Below are 19,532 nucleotides of genomic sequence, written 5' to 3' on the forward strand. Positions count from 1 at the left end.
CATATAGCAAAAAACTGAGACGGAAATGTTCTCAATTTTGGAGTGAAAATAAATGCTTATATAATGTATGTTCGCAATGGTGTATGTTGTTAGTGCCAAAGAGAACCCGTTCTATTGGCAATCTTCGTTTGAAGTTGGGCAATTTAACATGGGTTTCAATGGCAGATGACATCTGTGAAGTGAGACCTATGTAATAAACACTGTCATAATTATTTATTGCATTTACTCGGTAAATATTATACGGTGAATCCATGACATTACGAAATTCCTCTGGGGAAATAAAAAATAAAAGTATTTAATGGTGCATCTAAAAAATTAAAGTCAGTGATTTGGTTTAGTGCAACCAATGACATATTGTCTAAACTCATATTGTCTAGACTCAAATTAGTGTCTAGACTCAATATATTGTCTAGAATCAGCATATTGTCTAGACTCAACATAGACTCAACATATTGTGTAGACTCAGCATATTGTGTAGACTCAGCATATTGTCTAGACTCAGCATATTGTGTAGACTCAGCATATTGTCTAAACTCAACATATTGTGTAGACTCAACATATTGTCTCGACTCAACGTATTGTCTCGACTCAACATATTGTGTAGACTCAACATATATTGTGTAGACTCAACATATTGTGTAGACTCAACATATTGTCTAGACTCAACATATTTTCTAGACTCAACATATTGTGTAGACTCAACGTATTGTCTAGACTAAGCTGTTATGTGTTAAAGAATACGGTAATTGTGACACGTGATTTAGAGAAAGAAAAACAAATTCTGCTGTAATCTTTTAAATATTTTGATTATCAGTATATATTTGTTTTAAATGCATTTTTCTAAACAAAGGGCAGCACATACCACAGTGTTTGGTATACCAATTGTGGATTATTGATTGACACTGCATATTTCCTGACATTTGTTTACTAACACCCCAGCACATTGTTTAATCATTGGTTAAGCTTTAGTTTTAATCAAACAATAGACTTTCGACACTTGGCCTTGACACAGAAGAAATCTGCTTTAAATTTGTAAAATTAGTTTCTGTTCTTTGTATATACACTAATTTTACAATATTATGCACAACTTCAGACAAAATAGTTTGTTCGTTTTAAAAGCTAATTCTTTATACATACATCGTTCTATAAAATGTAATGATAGGGGAAAAGGGGGACTTTACGATAAGTTCGTTTTATCGAGTATGTTCGTTCTAAGTGTTCTTTACGGTTCAAATACCACGGTCAGTCGTCGAATGATGCTTGTTCACCGATCAGTTGGAAAGTGGTTAATCGGTATGGATGTTCAAGATAATGATTTAGCGTGTTGAAGTATTTTAAAATGTGACCAATTCCTAGCCCGGCCTGTCACACATGTAGGGGTCTATTTCTAACCTGTTCTCTAACTCATTTGTTATTTTAAAATGTGACCAATTCCTAGCCCGGCCTGTCACACATGTAGAGGTCTATTTCTAACCTGTTCTCTAACTCATTTGTTATTTTAAAATGTGACCAATTCCTAGCCCGGCCTGTCACACATGTAGGGGTCTATTTTTTCAAACTCATTTGTTTATGGAATTCTTCCAGGAATGTATGTTACCAATATACGTCCAAAAACAATTCAGTTCCAGATCCAGGGTGACCCTTATGACACCCCACCCCACCCCAATCGTGGACGCCCATGTCACCAACCATTAACCACATCCATGGTGGTCCTTATAACACCCCACCCCACCCCAATCGCGGACGCCAATACCAACAACCATTAGCCAGATCTAGGGTGACCCTTATGACACCCCACCCCACCCCAATCGTGGACGCCCATGTCACCAACCATTAACCACATCCAGGGTAGTCCTTATGACATCCCACCCTACCCCAATCGCGGACGCCCATGTCACCAACCATTAACCACATCCAGAGTAGTCCTTATGACACCCCACCCCACTCCAATCGCGGACGCCAATACCACCATTAGCCAGATCTAGGGTGACCCTTATGACACCCCACCCCACCCCAATCGTGGACGCCCATGTCACCAACCATTAACCACATCCAGGGTAGTCCTTATGACACCCCACCCTACCCCAATCGCGGACGCCCATACCACTAATTATTAACTATTGAACCCTGGACTAGATAGCCCCACGATTAAATTCTGTATTAAGTTACGGGTTTGTTTTACAGCTTGTCAACATTACAACAATGAAAACATTGATATGTACAACAGTGCTGGCCAGTAGTGGAGGATGAGTTACATAGAATGCGTCTAACCAACAGTCAGATAAACCAGCTTCATACAACTGAGTAACTGGATAGTCTACGGGGGGGGGGGGGGGGGGGGGGGGGGGGGGGGGGGGGGGGGGGGGGGGGGGGGGGGGGTGGGGGGGGGGTGGAGGGCTTAAAAAATGTTTGTAAACAAAATTGTTCTGTTCACCTGTACCATCACATATATGAATAATACATAGGGACAAGTTAGAGGTATGATTAGTTTCTTTGTGGTAATAATAGATCGTTAATAGTGTTCTTCTGTATCAGGTATTCGCCAAGGTTATTTCTCTCATTGTATTCCGCTCACAAGACCTGTGTTGGTTTGAACGGTCTTGGCCGCTTGACGCTGGGGTTGCCGGGATAGCCGGGGTATGTGCCCAGAATAGCGTGCTTCGAAATAATGAAAATGAAACTAATAAAAACGTTTTCTGTTAACCATATAATATTATAATAAAGACATTTACTTATTTCACCTACTCGGAATTTCCTTTACGGTGAAATCAAAACAAATTTATGGATCACTGGTTATAGAGGTTACAACCTATACACGTGTGTCAGCAATTGTTTCCAGTAATTGAGTAAAGTTTGGGGATTTAAGTAGATATTAAATAGATACTGTACGGTATTCAGTGAGACAGTTTATTATAACCGTTAATAGGTAAACCGTTAACACGGGTTTCGGGGTCTGTCTGTAGGGTAGTGGTCAAGCCATCGGAAGTAAGGTTGGTAGGTATTGGGTTCGCATTCCGTTATCGGGTTTTCTCTCTAAAACTATAATGTCAGAATTATTAACTGTTTGACATCCAATAGCTGGTGGTTAATAAATCAATCTGCTCTAGTGGTGTCGTTATACAAAACAAATTTTAAACTTTTCTTGTGAGATACACGATATAGAACCTGCGTATTACACACTAACGACATTCCAACCTGTGTTAAGCAGCCACCAAAGGGGCATTACAAAGTGGTCTGTTAAGACAGGTCGCTGTTTATTGCAGGTCAGTTTATACCTATAGTTGATGATTTATGAGAATAATAGATAGATCAAGTCACACAAGGCGACCGATTTGCACACAATACTAACACGACGTTTCTGAGACTTGTAGGTCAATACTATTAGGTTATTTGACCGTGCGCTAATTTTGTATAGATTTCATCCTGTCACTGTTTGTTTCCTCGTTGCCAGGCAACTAGTTCTGAAAGCACTGTATTGATCAACATTTGTTATTGTACCTCTATGCTCGTCAGATGACATCGGACGTCGCGTTTTACACGTGTCATCATGTAATATGATATACATGACGTAATTATGTACCTCAATAATCCTGACTCATGGGTGTACAGAGAGTGATGCGACGTGCGGGTATTGACGCCCCTCTTTTAAATCACTGACATCGTGTTGTTGTTATTGTTGTTGTTGTCGATGTTGTTGTTGTTGTTGTCGATGTTGTTGTTGTTAAATTCGTTCCAGACAGTGCAACACGATTGGTATATCAAACGCCGTGGTACGTGCTATCCTGTATGTGGGATGGTGCATATAAAACTTCCCTTGCTACTAATAGAAAAATGTCGCGGGTTTCCTCTCTAAAACTATGTGTTAAAATTACTAAATGTTTGACATCCAATTGTCTGTTAATAAATCTAGTGGTGTTAAACAAAACAAACTTTAACTTTACGTTGGTTGTTTTGGTGGGGTGTTTTGTTTTTGAGGGACTTGCTGTTAGGGTTTTTTTTTGGGGGGGGGGTTTGGGGGGTTGCAGGGGTTAGGAGATTATGTGTTTTGTTTGTACTATTTTTAGTTTATTTATGTTTATTTATATTTAGTTTTTTCTCAGGTATTTTTGTTTTGTTTATTTATGGGTTTTCTTCGGGGGTTGGGGTCTTTTGGCTTTTTCTTTTCGAGGGGGTGGACAGCCGGGGGCCTAGGGATTTTGAAGCCATATTTATTGTGTGTCTTTGTTTACTTTACATCAACCAGTACCGGCCTCGGTGGCGTCGTGGCAGGCCATCGGTCTACAGGCTGGTAGGTACTGGGTTCGGATCCCAGTCGAGGCATGGAATTTTTAATCCAGATACTGACTCCAAACCCTGAGTGAGTGCTCCACAAGGCTTAATGGTTAGGTGTAAACCACTTGCACCGACCAGTGTTCCATAACTGGTTCAACAAAGGCCATGGTTTGTGCTATCCTGCCTGTGGGAAGCGCAAATAAAAGATCCCTTGCTGCCTGTCGTAAAAGAGTAGCCTATGTGGCGACAGCGGGTTTCCTCTAAAAAAAAAATCTGTGTGGTCCATAACCATATGTCTGACGCCATATAACCGTAAATAAAATGTGATGAGTGCGTCGTTAAATAAAACACTTCTTTCTTTTTTTTCTTTTCATCAACCAGTATGTATTTTGCATGACGTATAATATTAATTGTGGGCGGTGTCATCACAAACGTGTATGGGAAAAACAATCATCGGTGTGGGTTTGTAATCAGATAATATCTGCTTGGCGCGTAATGTTGGGACTTCAGTAAACTCACAACTGTGTGTGTGTGTGCTTGTGTGTGTGTTTGTTTGTGTGTGTGTTTGCTGTGTGTGTGTTTGTTTGTGTGTGTGTGTTTGTTGTGTGTGTGTGTGTGTGTGTGTTTGTGTGTGTGTGTGTGTTTGTTGTGTGTGTGTGTGTGTGTGTGTGGTGTATGCGTGTGTTTGTGGTGTGTGGGTATATGTGTGCATGTGAGCGCACGCGTGCGCGTGTATGTATATATTTCATTCTTAGATCATTACATCGTAGACAATGAATCCTATTTTCTTTACGTGACGAATGTCCAGGCGTTTCCTAGGATCATTTTATAATTAAAATGTATATGAATTGTACATGGTACTTTCAACTACGGTCAGGCACCTTTAATTAGCAGATATCTATCACAAATCAATACAAAATACGGACATGTCACTATGCTAATGCACCTTTAACCGCCATACATAAGACCAAGTGCAAATTTACATACTAGTATTACAAAATAATAAAATAAACAAAGCATAGACAAAAGCTAAACGTAAAATATAATTATAACAATATACTATTATTTAAATTATACACACTCTATCCCCCACCTCTTTAACTCTCTAACTCTTTTACTCTCTCTCTCTCTCTCTCTCTCTCTCTCTCTCTCTCTCTCTCTCTCTCTCTCTCTCTCTCTCTCTCTCTCTCTCTCTCTCTCTCTCTCTCTCTCTCTCTCTCTCTCTCCTCTCTCTCTCTCTCTCTCTCTCTCTCTCCCTCTCTCTCCTCTCTCTCTCTCTCTCTCTCTCTCTCTCTCTCTCTCTCTCTCTCGTGTGCAAGTGGTTTACACCTACCCATTGAGCCTTGCGGAGCACTCACTCGGGGTTTGGAGTCGGTATCTGGATTAAAAATCCCATGCCTCGACTGGGATCCGAACCCAGTACCTACCAGCCTGTTGACCGATGGCCTAACCACGACGCCACCGAGGCCTGTCATCTAGTTTTGATTACTACAAACATTAAAACGACCAAAAAAAGTTTGTTTTGTTTAACAACACCACTTGAGCACATGATTTATTAATCATCGGCTATTGGATGTCAAACATTTGGTAATTTTAACATATAATCTTAAATAGGAAACCCGCTATATTTTCCCATTAGTAGCAAGGGATCTTTGATATACCAGTCGTGGTACACTGGCTGGAAGGAGAATTGACGGATATATAACGTTTGGGGCTGTTCTTCGCGTGTGCGGTTTTGTTAGTATCAATAGCAGAGATTCCATATGTGAGGGGCGCATTTGTTTCTTCTTTTTTTTTTCATTCCAGCCAGTGCACCACGACTGGTATATTTTAAGTCCGTGGTATGTGCTATCCTGTCTGTGGGATGGTGCATATAAAACAAATATTGCTACTAATGGAAAAATGTAGCAGGTTTCCTGTCAGACTGTATATCAAAATGATCAAATGTTTGACATCCAATAGCCGATGATTAATAAACCAATATGTTCTAGTGGTGTCGTTAAACAAAACAAACTTCTTCCTTATAATTTTTGGGGTAGTTTTGGTGGGTTTGTTTTGTTTGGGTTTTTGGGTTGGGTTTTTTTTTTAGGGGGGGGGGTTGCTTTTTGTTATTTTGGGGTGGGTGGGGGCGGGACAGCATCAAAACAGTGTACATAGAAATTTGTTCTCATGGTTTTGCAAGTCGACAGAAATACGTACGCGTAGAAACGTGTTTGATCAACGGGTAATACTGAAACTGTTTCGTCGATTATTGCATTAATTAAACTGAATTAATTTTCTCACTCATCTCAAATCACAAAAATCGTCAAAATCACATGCGTAGTAATTTGTATCCATGATATAGACACGTATCACGTACAGACGTTACCAAAAATAACTAGTCACGATTTTCAAACTGCTTCGTAACAGATATCTATTTTAGAAGGGGGTTAATATGCATTAAACATTCAAATTGAAAGAAAAGGTTACCACGGGTGCTAAACATGCTCAACCAGCCAGCTTAAGTCTTTTATATTACCATCACGATTCTGGGCCGAGTGTTGTTCTGTTTTTCTCTGTCGCTATAGCAGAGAAGTCAGGAGACTCGAGCTTTAATCAGTCCCGCCTTTTAATAGCGGGTGCCGTCTGCTCACCGCCAGATAACTCTTCCACCTGTCAGTGGATAGAAGGGACGCAATGATTCGCATGTACGGAATATGTCTGACCGTTATAGCTCTAGGTAAGTGGACTGAGGCGGGGGGTTGTAATTACACATCTGTGAGCGTTATGGTAAATGCTAATGAAGCGATTCCTTATTAAAGATAGTACGTGATCACAAGGTGTTATTGCAGTTACAGATACTTTTCATTTCAGGTTAAGCGTCCAGCGGAAAATATGCTGTTAACATGTTCGGGGAAATCTAGATTTGGTAAAGAATAAACTTAATTTTGTAAACTTATATCAAATAACTTTGATATATTTATTCATGCAATCGGGAAAAACGTTTTTGGTCTGTTGAAAAAGAAATGTGATGAAAGAGGAATATGAATTAAATTAACAACGACCCTTATAATGAGGATAATATAACAATAATTATAATAATATAAACAATTATAATAATAATAATAATAATAATAATAATAATAATAAAACAACAATTATAATGATTGTATATTCATGATATGCATGCATAAAACAAAAGTTTAACAAAAACGTGACATGTGTCTTGTACCGGGATACGAACTCAGCTCCCAACAGCTGTGGCATTTTTATTTTTTTTATTTTGTTTTATTTTATTATATTTTTGTGTAATTTTTTTAGGGGGATATACAGGGTTGTATTCATTCATTCATCCATTCATTCATTAATTCATTCGTTCGTTCATTCATTCACTCCCTGTAAGCTTTAATTTTGTTGAATATAATAGTTGCCAGTCGATATTAAAATCATCATCAGAAAGAAATGTTTTATTTAACGACGCACTCAACACATTTTATTTACGGTTATATGGCGTCAGACATATGGTTAAGGACCACACATATTTTGAGAGGGAACCGCTGTCGCCACTACATGGGCTACTCTTTCCGATTAGCAGCAAGGGATCTTTTATTTGCGCTTCCCACAGGCAGGATAGAACAAACCATGGCTTTTGTTGAACCAGTTATGGATCACTGGTTGGTGCAAGTGGTTTACACCTACCCATTGAGCCTTGCGGAGCACTCACTCAGGGTTTGGGGTCGATATCTGGATTAAAAATTCCATGCCTCGACTGGGATCCGAACCCAGTACCTATCAGCTTGTAGACCGATGGCCTAACCACGACGCCACCGAGGCCGGTTTAAAATCATCATGCCCTAAGGTCCCCAAAACACCCAAAAAATAATGGACTCCATATGCCATAAGGGACTGTGAATGTAAACAAAGTTTGCGATCATTGCCCCTCAATACTCTTGACGTGCACGGCGGATCAATGCACAAAGCTGATAATCACACACTAGCCGCCTCACTAACTTACTACAATGTAGCTCTGGATGGACGCAACATAAACAACTAACATTTAATAAAAGCTAATATGTTGTGGGCACGAATGCGTTTTATTTACATCTTTGTTCATCATGGAGAGAGACGGAGATAGGAATAAGGGGAGAGAGAGGGAGAGAAGAGAGAGGGAGAGAAGAGAGACAGAGAGAGAGAGAGAGAGAGAGAGAGAGAGAGAGAGAGAGAGAGAGAGAGAGAGAGAGAGAGAGAGAGATGAAAGAGAGAGAGAGAGAGAGAGAGAGAGAGAGAGAAGAGAGAGAGAGAGAGAGAGAGAGAGAGAGAGAGAGAGAGAGAGAGATTGAAAGGGGGGAGGGGGGAGTAAAATGATTATAATAAAATATATATTGAAATAAACACAGGGTTGTTCATATTAATTATTTTAACTGATAAATGTGAAACAAATACAAAATGGCTGAATGTTTTACGACAGCCCAGCACGAAGCTACATCAGCTACTGGGTGTCAAACTAAGGTGAACACATCAGTGGTGTGAAACACAAATTCAAATGCATCATGTGTAAAATATCATGAGTTTAAACAAACTTACAATATTCATTCTCATTGTCAAACTTTTCAACTATTTGTTTACAAAAAACATAAAATAAAATGTAAAATAAAACTAAAACCAAATATTTTATTTAATGTGTTTGTGTTTTAAAAAAAATCAAAAGAATGTAAGCAGGGTTCTTAAAATTTAAATTAATTTGAAGTGGAAAGATGTATAGAACGGAAAATGCAGAAATAATGGACAGGTTGATACAAGTGCAGAGCTTAGATGATGCCAGTCTATTAATACTGGTTTTACAATACTGGCTATATTAATTGTCAGTTAAAAGTTATTTTGTCGCAATGAACCATGAACTAGTAAATACAAATAAATACAAAGAAAGAAATGTAACTAAATTGTCATTTGTGGTTTTAAACAAGTAATAATGATATATATATATATATATATATATATATATATTTGTTCGTGCTTAAGATTCAAGTACACTATGTTGTTCACACACAGCATCTGTGTTGAAAACGTCGGTACAGTGGACTTGAACCTCCATAATGAGCCGAGCATTTGTACTTTGTACGATAGCCAGTAGCGGTCACCGAACTCAGCACATCCCGGCCTTAAATCCCACAGCTTCGCCACACAGTAAAATAGTATGTTCAACCACACCACTAGAGCACATTGATTGATTAATCATCGGCTGCTTGATATCAGGGGGAAACCCGCTACATTCGTTTTGTCCATTAGAAGAAGGAAGGAAATGTTTTATTTAACGACGCACTCAACACATTTTGTTTACGGTTATATGGCGTCAGATATATGGTTAACGACCACACAGATATAGAGAGAGGAAACCCGCTGTCGCCACTTCATGGGCTACTCTTTTCGATTAATGTCAAGGGATCTTTTATATGCACGATCCCACAGACAGGATAGTACATACCACAGCCTTTATTACATGGATATATCGATCGTGGGGCACTGGTTGGAATAGGGGAAACTTCGTCATCAAAGGTATCATTTAGTTGGGTTTTGTTTTTGTTTTTTCAGCTGTGACGGTCAACGCGGCTACAAAGGGAGCAGAGATTAGCGCTGACAGTGAATTTCAAAAGTTTAGAAGCCAGTCATCCATCCGATGTAGTAATAATGTAGGGACGGGCAATCAGGAGTCGAAATTACTCAACACTGATGCCAAAAGACAAGCGTTCCGGCAAAAACTAACGGCTGAGCAACAAACATTTTTTGACAAACTAGTCAATAGTCCAGGTGGGTGCCACGACATCCCTGTGTGTATGTGTGTGTGTGTGTGTGTGTGTGTGTGTGTGTTTGTGTGTGTGTACGTGTACGTGTACGTTTACGAGTATGCATATGTGTATAAAGGCTGGATCTAGCCCAGTGGTATAGCGCTCTTTTTATGTGCAGTCGGTCTGGGATCCCCGCCTGTGTGCACATAGGGTTATTTTTCGTTCCAGGCAGTGCCCCACGACTGGTATATCAAAGGCCGTGGTATGTGCTGTCCTGTATGTGGGACTAAATATGTGACATCCAATAGCCGATGATTAATAAATCAAGTGTGTGTGTGTGCGCGTGTGTGTGTAATACTTGATTTATTCACTGTGAAGAGTTGTAAGAAGTGATGTGTTATTCAGATCACTCGGTCGACACGTTCACGGGAGACCAGCTGATGATGCCTCTGTGGAAAGTGATGGAGGACCTGACCGACAGTGACAGGGACATGTTCATCGACATCCGGTCCAAGTGGGACACCGTTACGTACGACGAGCTGGTCGCCTTCCTCGGGAAGATTCGACCCGTCGAACTACTCGTCGTCAAGGTAATGTCGTTTTGTCTTTCTTCGCCATTAGTGAATTATAATATACAAATGGAAACTAATCACACCAACACTAACAGTAACTGCAACGAAACCTCTCATGCACAGTGTCAGGAAATGAACCGTGTTACTGGCCGTCAGTCAGTGCATCACTACTGGCATGCAGTGTCGGGAAGTGAACCGTGTTACTGGCCGTCAGTCAGTGCACCACTACTGGCATGCAGTGTCGGGAAGTGCACCGTGTTACTGGCCGTCAGTCAGTGCACCACTACTGGCATGCAGTGTCGGGAAGTGCACCGTGTTACTGGCCGTCAGTCAGTGCACCACTACTGGCATGCACTGTCGGGAAGTGCACCGTGTTACTGGCCGTCAGTCAGTGCACCACTACTGGCATGCAGTGTCGAGAAGTGCACCGTGTTACTGGCCGTCAGTCAGTGCACCACTACTGGCATGCAGTGTCGGGAAGTGAACCGTGTTACTGGCCGTCAGTCAGTGCACCACTATTGGCATTCAGGGTCGGGAAGTGAACCGTGTTACTGGCCGTCAGTCAGTGCACCACTACTGGCATGCAGTGTCGGGAAGTGCACCGTGTTACTGGCCGTCAGTCAGTGCACCACTATTGGCATTCAGGGTCGGGAAGTGAACCGTGTTACTGGCCGTCAGTCAGTGCACCACTACTGGCATGCAGTGTCGGGAAGTGAACCGTGTTACTGGCCGTCAGTCAGTGAATTAAACTTCGTTTACAGTACCACGAGTTCCATTCTGGTTTCTCTCAATATATAATTCATATACCACCTCCGTGATCAATATATAATTCATATACAACCTCCGTGATCAATATATCATTCATATACAACCTCCGTGATCAATATATAATTCATATACAACCTCCGTGATCAATATATCATTCATATACAACCTCCGTGATCTTAAAGGGTTTTAAAGCCCCAGGCCAGATCTCCCACCACTAAACCGAAATACTTTGACGTTTTGGCTCTGGAAACGGGAAGGTATAGGAAAACAGAAAGAACAGAAACAACTGGTATTTATTATAATCTGAATAAAGTTGAGGACGAATATCATGTTTTGTTAGAATATCCTAGACATGACAATGTAAGAAGTAAATACTGAAAAAGACTGTCGGCCTGTACAGTTGTCTTGTTATTAAGTGTTAAAAATATTAAAGAATTCAATCAACTTATGTATATATGTATGTGCATTTCTATGTGTATTTTATATTGTATTCTCCTGCACTACACTATATTGCGCAGTCATTGCACGGTATGTGGTTTTTTATACTGATGAGCTGTAAAGCTGTAGGTAAATAAAGACTTGTCTTGTACTCACAGAAAGAGCTTCTGTTATTTGTACTGATGAGCTGTGAAGCTGTAGGTAAATAAAGACTTGTCTTGTACTCACAGAAAGAGCTGGTGTTATTTGTACCGATGAGCTGTGAAGCTGTAGGTAAATAAAGACTTGTCTTGTATTCACAGAAAGAGCTGCTGTGTGAGTTGACGGGCAAGCTGGACGAGGCTGCGCTCGACGTCGTGTGTGGCCGCGTGGCCAACGACTCCGTCACAGACAGCGAGATGGCCATCGCCTTCGAAGACCGCTGTTCGGACTGCGTCGCTCTCGCCTGGAAGAAGAGGGCTTCAGACAATGTAAGCAATTATCATACCCGTTATTCATAGTCAATACTTGATTTCATAATCCATTATCGCATTAATTTACGATTATAATCAATCATCGATCTGAAAGAAGAGGGCTTCAAACGATGTAAGCAATCATCATATTTGTTGTGTATAGTCAATCTTTGATTTCATAATCCATTATCGCATTAATTTACGATTATAATTAATCGTCGGATTTGAAGAAGAGTGCTTCAAACTATGCAAGAAATGCTCATTCTCGTTATATAGTGAAATGTGGATATAATAATAGATCATCGCAAGAGGGCTTCTGACGATGTAAGCAATGCTCCTACTCGTTATGTACAGATATTTTGTTTATTTATAATTGATTTTCACATCACCAGAGCCTCACCGATCAATGTTTTCACATCACCAGAGTCTCACCGATCAATGTTTTCACATCACCAGAGCCTCACCGATCAATGTTTTTATTATAATCGATGATCGGTCCTCATTTCGATACGAGTTAGTTGATTGTTTTGCGTGGTGTCTTCCAGGTGCGCGCGATCGTGTCGGGCGCTAAAGGGGCGTTCCTGTACGAGAAGATGGCGCAGACGATCCCGGCGGACCAGTGGGACGTCAACGGGCTGATGTTGGCTCCCGACGCCGTCACACCCGAGGACGTCAACAGAGTGCCAGACGCAAATTTCTGTGACAGGTTGGCATTGTCTTCAATACACCATTTATTTACTTCTGTGACAGGTCGGTATTGTGTTCAATACATCATTTATGTACTTCTGTGACAAGTCAGTAGTGTCTTCAATACATCACTTATTTACTTCTGTGACAAGTCAGTAGTGACTTCAATACAGCATTTATTAATTCGTTATTATTCGTTTGACATCCAGTAGCCGATGATTAATACATTAATGTGATCTAGTGGTATCGTTAAACATCACCTTCGTCATACAGTTGGCTATACAGTGAACACTTCTGATTCTGTTTTCAGCACTCAAAGAGACAGACTTACCAAGTCCGAGTTTCATTCTGTCGTGTCGGAAGACGTGAAAAAGGCAGTTGCACGGAAACTGGCGAAGTGTTCCGATCTTCAGGACGTCGGTTCGTGGAGCGCCGCCAATATCAAAAAGCTTTCTCCGTACCTGGCCAACTTGCCAAAGACATCACTTTTCAAAATCAAAGTTTCCGACGTAAGTTATTGGTCTCCAGTGTGATCATTCGGTTTGATGTAGAACCAGTCAGTTTATTCAAGAATACAGGAACACTTTAAATGAGTTGTGCCATATAGTTTGCTTTATTAACAGTCAAAATAATAAAATAAAAACATTTTTAATCATTTGTACATATATTTTGATTTTTAATTCCGTAAATGTTCGTATCGTAAAAAAATATTTGAAGTTCGTAGTAATAGTTTGACCGACGAATGGAATCATGAATGAACAAAAAGTAGTCCCGGCAGTATGTAATTGCCAATCAAATCTTGTGTTTTTAAAGCCAGCCAATCAGTGACTGTAGAAGCAATCTGCACACTGTGCAGAGATCGAAAAAATATTACCCCGTATATTTGAGCCCATATGGGTAATACATTTTGATGCTCTGTCGCCTTTAACCGTACCCCTAGATTGGTACATCAAAATGTGTTGTCTTCTTTATGGAAAAGTGCATTTTTAAAAATCTGTTCTTTTCGGTGGCGATAACGGGTTTCCACCCTTCCTACATCAACCTTCTCCCTCAACCTCTACACTCCCCGTCTCTCTCTCTCGCTCTCTCTCTTTCTTGCTCTCTCCGTACCTCAATCCGCCCCTATTTATAACTCTCTCTTCCCCTCTCTCTCTCTAACTCATTTACTCTCTCTCTCTCTCTCTCTCTCTCTCTCTCTCTCTCTCTCTCTCTCTCTCTCTCTCTCTCTCTAACTGTCTCTCTCTCACAATTAATCAATGTGCTCTAGTGGTGTCGTTAAACAAAACAAACTTTACTCTCTCTCTATTTTTTTTCTCTCTCTTTTTTCTCTTTCCTTCTCTGTCTGTCTGTCTGTCTCTCTCTCCCTCTCTGTCTGTCTGTCTGACTCTCTCTCTCTCTCTCTCTCTCTCTCTCTCTCTCTCTCTCTCTCTCTCTCTCTCTCTCTCTCTCTCTCTCTCTCTCTCTCTCATCAGTGAACAGTTTGGATGAGTTGTTAAGACTAAGTTACTGTAATAGACTGCTGCAATGGTCAGTTATCTATTACAGGCAGTGGACAGTTTGAACGAGTTGTTCGCTCTCGACAAAAAGACCGCTGAAGTCATCTTCAAAGCGATGGCTCCGAAACTGATAACCTACTGGACTGTAAACAAGGCTTGGACTGCAAACCAGAAAACCAAGTAAGGTTCTATGTCTTATACTACGCTAGTTTACAATGTGGGGAGACGCCGTTAAAATAGTAGTATTTTCCTTCTCGACATCAGGGCAGTGTGACTCTGACTTTAAAACTTTCACGTGTTCTTTTATGTTACCCAGAATCCTGTGCATCATGGTGAAATACGCACCCAACAAACGTTTCTTCGAGAAAGTGGCGACGGTGGACGATCTCAAGGCTTTCCTCAGAGATAAGGAGACACAGTGTCCAGGACAGACCTTCGACAGTAAGGAGGTTCGTGGTCCATTTGGCTTTTACCACATTTTAGCGTTCATAGCCAGCATATTAGCTTTTAGCGCTCATATCCAAAGTATAAGCTTTTATCGCTCATACCCAAGATGTTAGCTTTTAGCGCTCATATCCAGGGTATTAGCTTTTAGCGCTCATATCCAGGGTATTAGCTTTCATCGCTCATACCCAGCGTATTAGCTTTTAGCGCTCATACCCAAGGTGTTAGCTTTTAGCGCTCATATCCAAAGTATTAGCTTTTAGCGCTCATACCCAAGGTGTTAGCTTTTAGCGCTCATATCCAGCGTATTACAGTTTAGTGCTCATACACCATCACTATACACCGTACACCATCACTATACACCATACACCAGTACTAAACACCGTACACCATCACTATACACCATCACTATACACCGTACACCATCACTATACACCATACACCGTCACTAAACACCGTACACCATCACTATACACCATCACTATACACCGTACACCATCACCATACACCGTACACAAGATCAGTTTTTTACGTCTGGTTCGCGTTCTTTTTCAGATGCGACCGATCACGGATCGAGTCGCGTCGGACGATACGTTCAAATGGGAAAGTGACTCGTTCTCTGACTTCGGTTCAAGCATATCTTCCCTGTCCTCGTCCGACCTGAAGAAGGTCAACAAGAGCGTCATCTGCAGCGACTGGGACAAGGTGAAGGACGCACACTTCAAGACTCAAGATGTGAGTTGTGACGTCATAGCGAGAAGCATAAAAGAGATATATACCCGCTATAAAGTAGAAACATGAATTAGATACCCGATATTAAAGTAGAATCATGAACTAGATACCCGATATAAAAGTAGAAACATGAACTAGATACCCGACATGAAAGTAGAAACATGAACTAGATACCCAACATCAAAGTAGAAACATGAATTAGATACCCGATATAAAAGTAGAAATATGAACTAGATACCCGACATGAAAGTAGAAACATGGACTAGATACCTGATATTAAAGTAGAAACATGAACTAGATACCGGATATAAAGTAGAAACATGAACTAGATACCCGATATAAAAGTAGAAACATGAACTAGATACCCGACATTAAAGTAGAAACATGAACTAGATACCTGACATGAAAGTAGAAACATGAACTAGATACCCGATATTAAAGTAGAAACATGAACTAGATACCCGACATCAAAGTAGAAACATGAACTAGATACCCGACATCAAATTAGAAACATGAACTAGATACCCGACATCAAATTAGAAACATGAACTAGATACCCGACATCAAAGTAGAAACATGAACTAGATACCCAACATCAAAGTAGAAACATGAACTAGATACCCGACATCAAAGTAGAAACATGAACTAGATACCCGACATCAAATTAGAAACATGAACTAGATACCCGACATCAAATTAGAAACATGAACTAGATACCCGACATCAAAGTAGAAACATGAGCTAGATACCCGATATTAAAGTAGAATCATGAACTAGATATCCGATATAAAAGTAGAAACATGAACTAAATACCCGATGTTGTATGTCTGTCAGCTCTTCAGCCATTCTAATTCCTTCTTCTGTTTATTTATAGCTGAAACATTTGTGGAACGTGTGTAAAATGGAAAAAAGCTACTCGGTAAGTTGAAGTTTAAAAACAATAATAATTAAGTTTTAAAATGTTTCAGTCAGTATATATAATAGATAATATATTATATATTATATAATATAATATTTACACAATAATGTGCACGATATTTGTGGTTTGCAAAAGAAAACAACAAGTTTTAATGTTTTGAAAATTATGAAAATCCAAAAAGAAAGCAGTTTTCATTATTTCTTCCAGTAGTCGTTATTTGATGTTTCTATAGTGTGTTGTTTGTGTTGTAGCTGGGCTCGTTCACGTGTGATAAAGTCAAGTCTATCGGGGTCTTCCTACAAGCCATGACCAAGGCAGAGATTGACGAAATCCCTGTAAACACTCTGGCAGACTGTGCAGAGCAGGTCGGGAAGGCTCTCAACGACGTCTGCAAGACCAACAAGGGAGTGTGCAGGGCCGTCTGGAATAGGGTAGGTACAGGGCCGTCTGGGATAGGGTAGGTGCAGGGCCGTCTGGGATAGGGTAGGTGCAGGGCCGTCTGGGATAGGGTAGGTACAGGGCCGTCTGGGATAGGGTAGGTGCAGGGCCGTCTGGATAGGGTAGGTGCAGGGCCGTCTGGGATAGGGTAGGTGCAGGGCCGTCTAGCATAGGGTAGGTGCAGGGCCGTCTGGGATTAGGTAGTCTGGGCTAGGGTAGATGCAGGCCGTCTGGGATAGGGTAGGTACAGGGCCGTCTGGGATAGGGTAGGTGCAGGGCCGTCTGGATAGTGTAGGTGCAGGGCCGTCTGGGATAGGGTAGGTGCAGGGCCGTCTAGGATAGATATGGTAGGTGCAGGACCGTCTGGGATAGGGTAGGTGCAGGGCCGTCTGGGATAAGGTAGTCTGGGATAGGGTTGATGCAGGGCCGTCTGGGATAAGGTAGTCTGGGATAGGGTAGGTGCAGGGCCGTCTGGGATAGGGTAGGTACAGGACCGTCTGGGATAGGGTAGGTACAGGGCCGTCTGGGATAGGGTAGGTGCAGGGCCGTCTGGATAGGGTAGGTGCAGGGCCGTCTGGGATAGGGTAGGTGCAGGGCCGTCTAGCATAGGGTAGGTGCAGGGCCGTCTGGAATTAGGTAGTCTGGGCTAGGGTAGATGCAGGCCGTCTGGGATAGGGTAGGTACAGGGCCGTCTGGGATAGGGTAGGTGCAGGGCCGTCTAGGATAGATATGGTAGGTGCAGGACCGTCTGGGATAGGGTAGGTGCAGGGCCGTCTGGGATAAGGTAGTCTGGGATAGGGTTGATGCAGGGCCGTCTGGGATAAGGTAGTCTGGGATAGGGTAGATGCAGGGCCGTCTGGGATAGGGTAGGTACAGGACCGTCTGGGATAGGGTAGGTACAGGGCCGTCTGGGATAGGATAGGTGCAGGGCCGTCTGGGATAGGGTAGTCTGGGATAGGGCAGTCTGGGATAGGATAGGTGCAGAGCCATCTGGGATAGAGTAGCATTTGGTAATTTTGACATATAGTATTAGAGAGGAAACCCGCTACATTTTTCCATTAGAAACAAGGGATCTTTTATATGCATCATTCCACAGATAGGATAGTACATACCACGGTCTTTGATATACCCAGCGTATTGCACTGGCTGGAACGAGAAATAGCCAAGTGGGCCCACTGGCGGGGATCCCAGTGTTTGTATATATACGTATTGTTCAAGCAGTCTGTCTTGGGCACAAACCTTAGCTATGTGGGTTGTTGTTATGAGAGAGAGAGAGAGAGAGAGAGAGAGAGAGAGAGAGAGAGAGAGAGAGAGAGAGAGAGAGAGAGAGAGAGAGAGAGAGAGAGAGAGAGAGAGACAGACAGACAGACAGACAGACAGAGAGAGATACAGACAGACAGACAGAGAGGCAGACAGACAGGCAGAAGACAGAGAGAGAGAGAGAGAGAGAGAGAGAGAGAGAGAGAGAGAGAGAGAGAGAGAGAGAGAGAGAGAGAGAGAGAGAGAGAGACAGACAGACAGACAGACAGACAGACAGATATAGATAGAGAGACATAGCGATATAGAGTGATTGTGGTCTTACACAATCTCACTGCGTTGATAAAATTCACTCTGGGTGGGAGACTAGGATGCTAACCCAGGACCTACCAGCCTTGAGACTGATGACCTAACCACTAGACCACATGTGTCTTGTTAGTTTATATCTTCCTTTCTTATTTACGGTCAAGCAAACGTTATCATCTTCTCATCATATTGAGTTCCGGGATCAAGGTCAAGAAATCAGAGGTTACGGTCTTGAACACATTTTCCATTCTCAGTTTCGATCCCACGAAGCTATCTTAGCTCTACGAGCACCTTAAGTGTACTAGGTAGTGATCTTAGCGCTAAGATGGTTTCGTATCAGGTTGGAGGGGGCCCTATCTCTATTTTGTGCCAGGTAGGACAGGGGCCGTATCTCTATTGTGTGCCAGGTTGGACAGGGGCCGTATCTCTATTGTGTGCCATGTTGGACATGGGCCGTATCTCTATCGTGTGCCATGTTGGACGGGGACGTATTTCTATTTTGTGCTATGTTGGACGGGACCCTATCTCTATTTTGTGCCAGGTTGGACGGGACCCTATCTCTATTGTGTGCCAGGTTGCACGGGGCCCTATCTCTACTGTGTGCCAGGTTGGACGGGGCCCTATGTCTATCTCTATTTTGTGCCAGGTTGGACGGGGCCCTATCTCTACTGTGTGCCAGGTTGGACGGGGCCCTATCTCTATCTCTACTGTGTGCCAGGTTGGACGGGGCCCTATCTCTACTGTGTGCCAGGTTGGACGGGGCCCTATCTCTACTGTGTGCCAGGTTGGACGGGGCCCTATCTCTACTGTGTGCCAGGTTGGACGGGGCCCTATCTCTACTGTGTGCCAGGTTGGACGGGGCCCTATCTCTATCTCTACTGTGTGCCAGGTTGGACGGGGCCCTATCTCTACTGTGTGCCAGGTTGGACGGGGCCCTATCTCTGCTGTGTGCCAGGTTGGACGGGGCCCTATCTGTATCTCTATTTTGT

General features: G+C 42.1%; 1 protein-coding gene across 1 annotated transcript; it reads left to right on the forward strand.

The window, feature by feature from the left end:
* Positions 1-6,837: 6,837 nt before the first annotated feature.
* On the forward strand, positions 6,838-17,018 carry LOC121379176. The gene is made up of 11 exons (XM_041507674.1): positions 6,838-6,991; positions 9,841-10,056; positions 10,440-10,624; positions 12,115-12,282; positions 12,810-12,970; positions 13,262-13,460; positions 14,497-14,627; positions 14,764-14,896; positions 15,447-15,626; positions 16,498-16,542; positions 16,794-17,018. The coding sequence occupies exons 1-11, from the start codon at positions 6,949-6,951 to the stop codon at positions 17,001-17,003; spliced, it is 1,671 nt and encodes a 556-aa protein (XP_041363608.1). The 5' UTR covers positions 6,838-6,948; the 3' UTR covers positions 17,004-17,018.
* Positions 17,019-19,532: the final 2,514 nt, after the last annotated feature.

Source organism: Gigantopelta aegis, chromosome 8 (assembly GCF_016097555.1).
Source record: "Gigantopelta aegis isolate Gae_Host chromosome 8, Gae_host_genome, whole genome shotgun sequence".
NCBI lineage: Eukaryota > Metazoa > Mollusca > Gastropoda > Neomphalida > Peltospiridae > Gigantopelta > Gigantopelta aegis.

What these genes read in the sequence shown, in the direction of transcription:
- LOC121379176 (XM_041507674.1), top strand. Translation starts at nt 6,949, where the DNA reads ATGATTCGCATGTACGGAATATGTCTGACCGTTATAGCTCTAG. An exon ending in GACGCAAATTTCTGTGACAG is followed by an intron (nt 12,971 to 13,261) that starts GTTGGCATTGTC and finishes TTCTGTTTTCAG; the next exon opens with CACTCAAAGAGACAGACTTA. An exon ending in CACACTTCAAGACTCAAGAT is followed by an intron (nt 15,627 to 16,497) that starts GTGAGTTGTGAC and finishes GTTTATTTATAG; the next exon opens with CTGAAACATTTGTGGAACGT.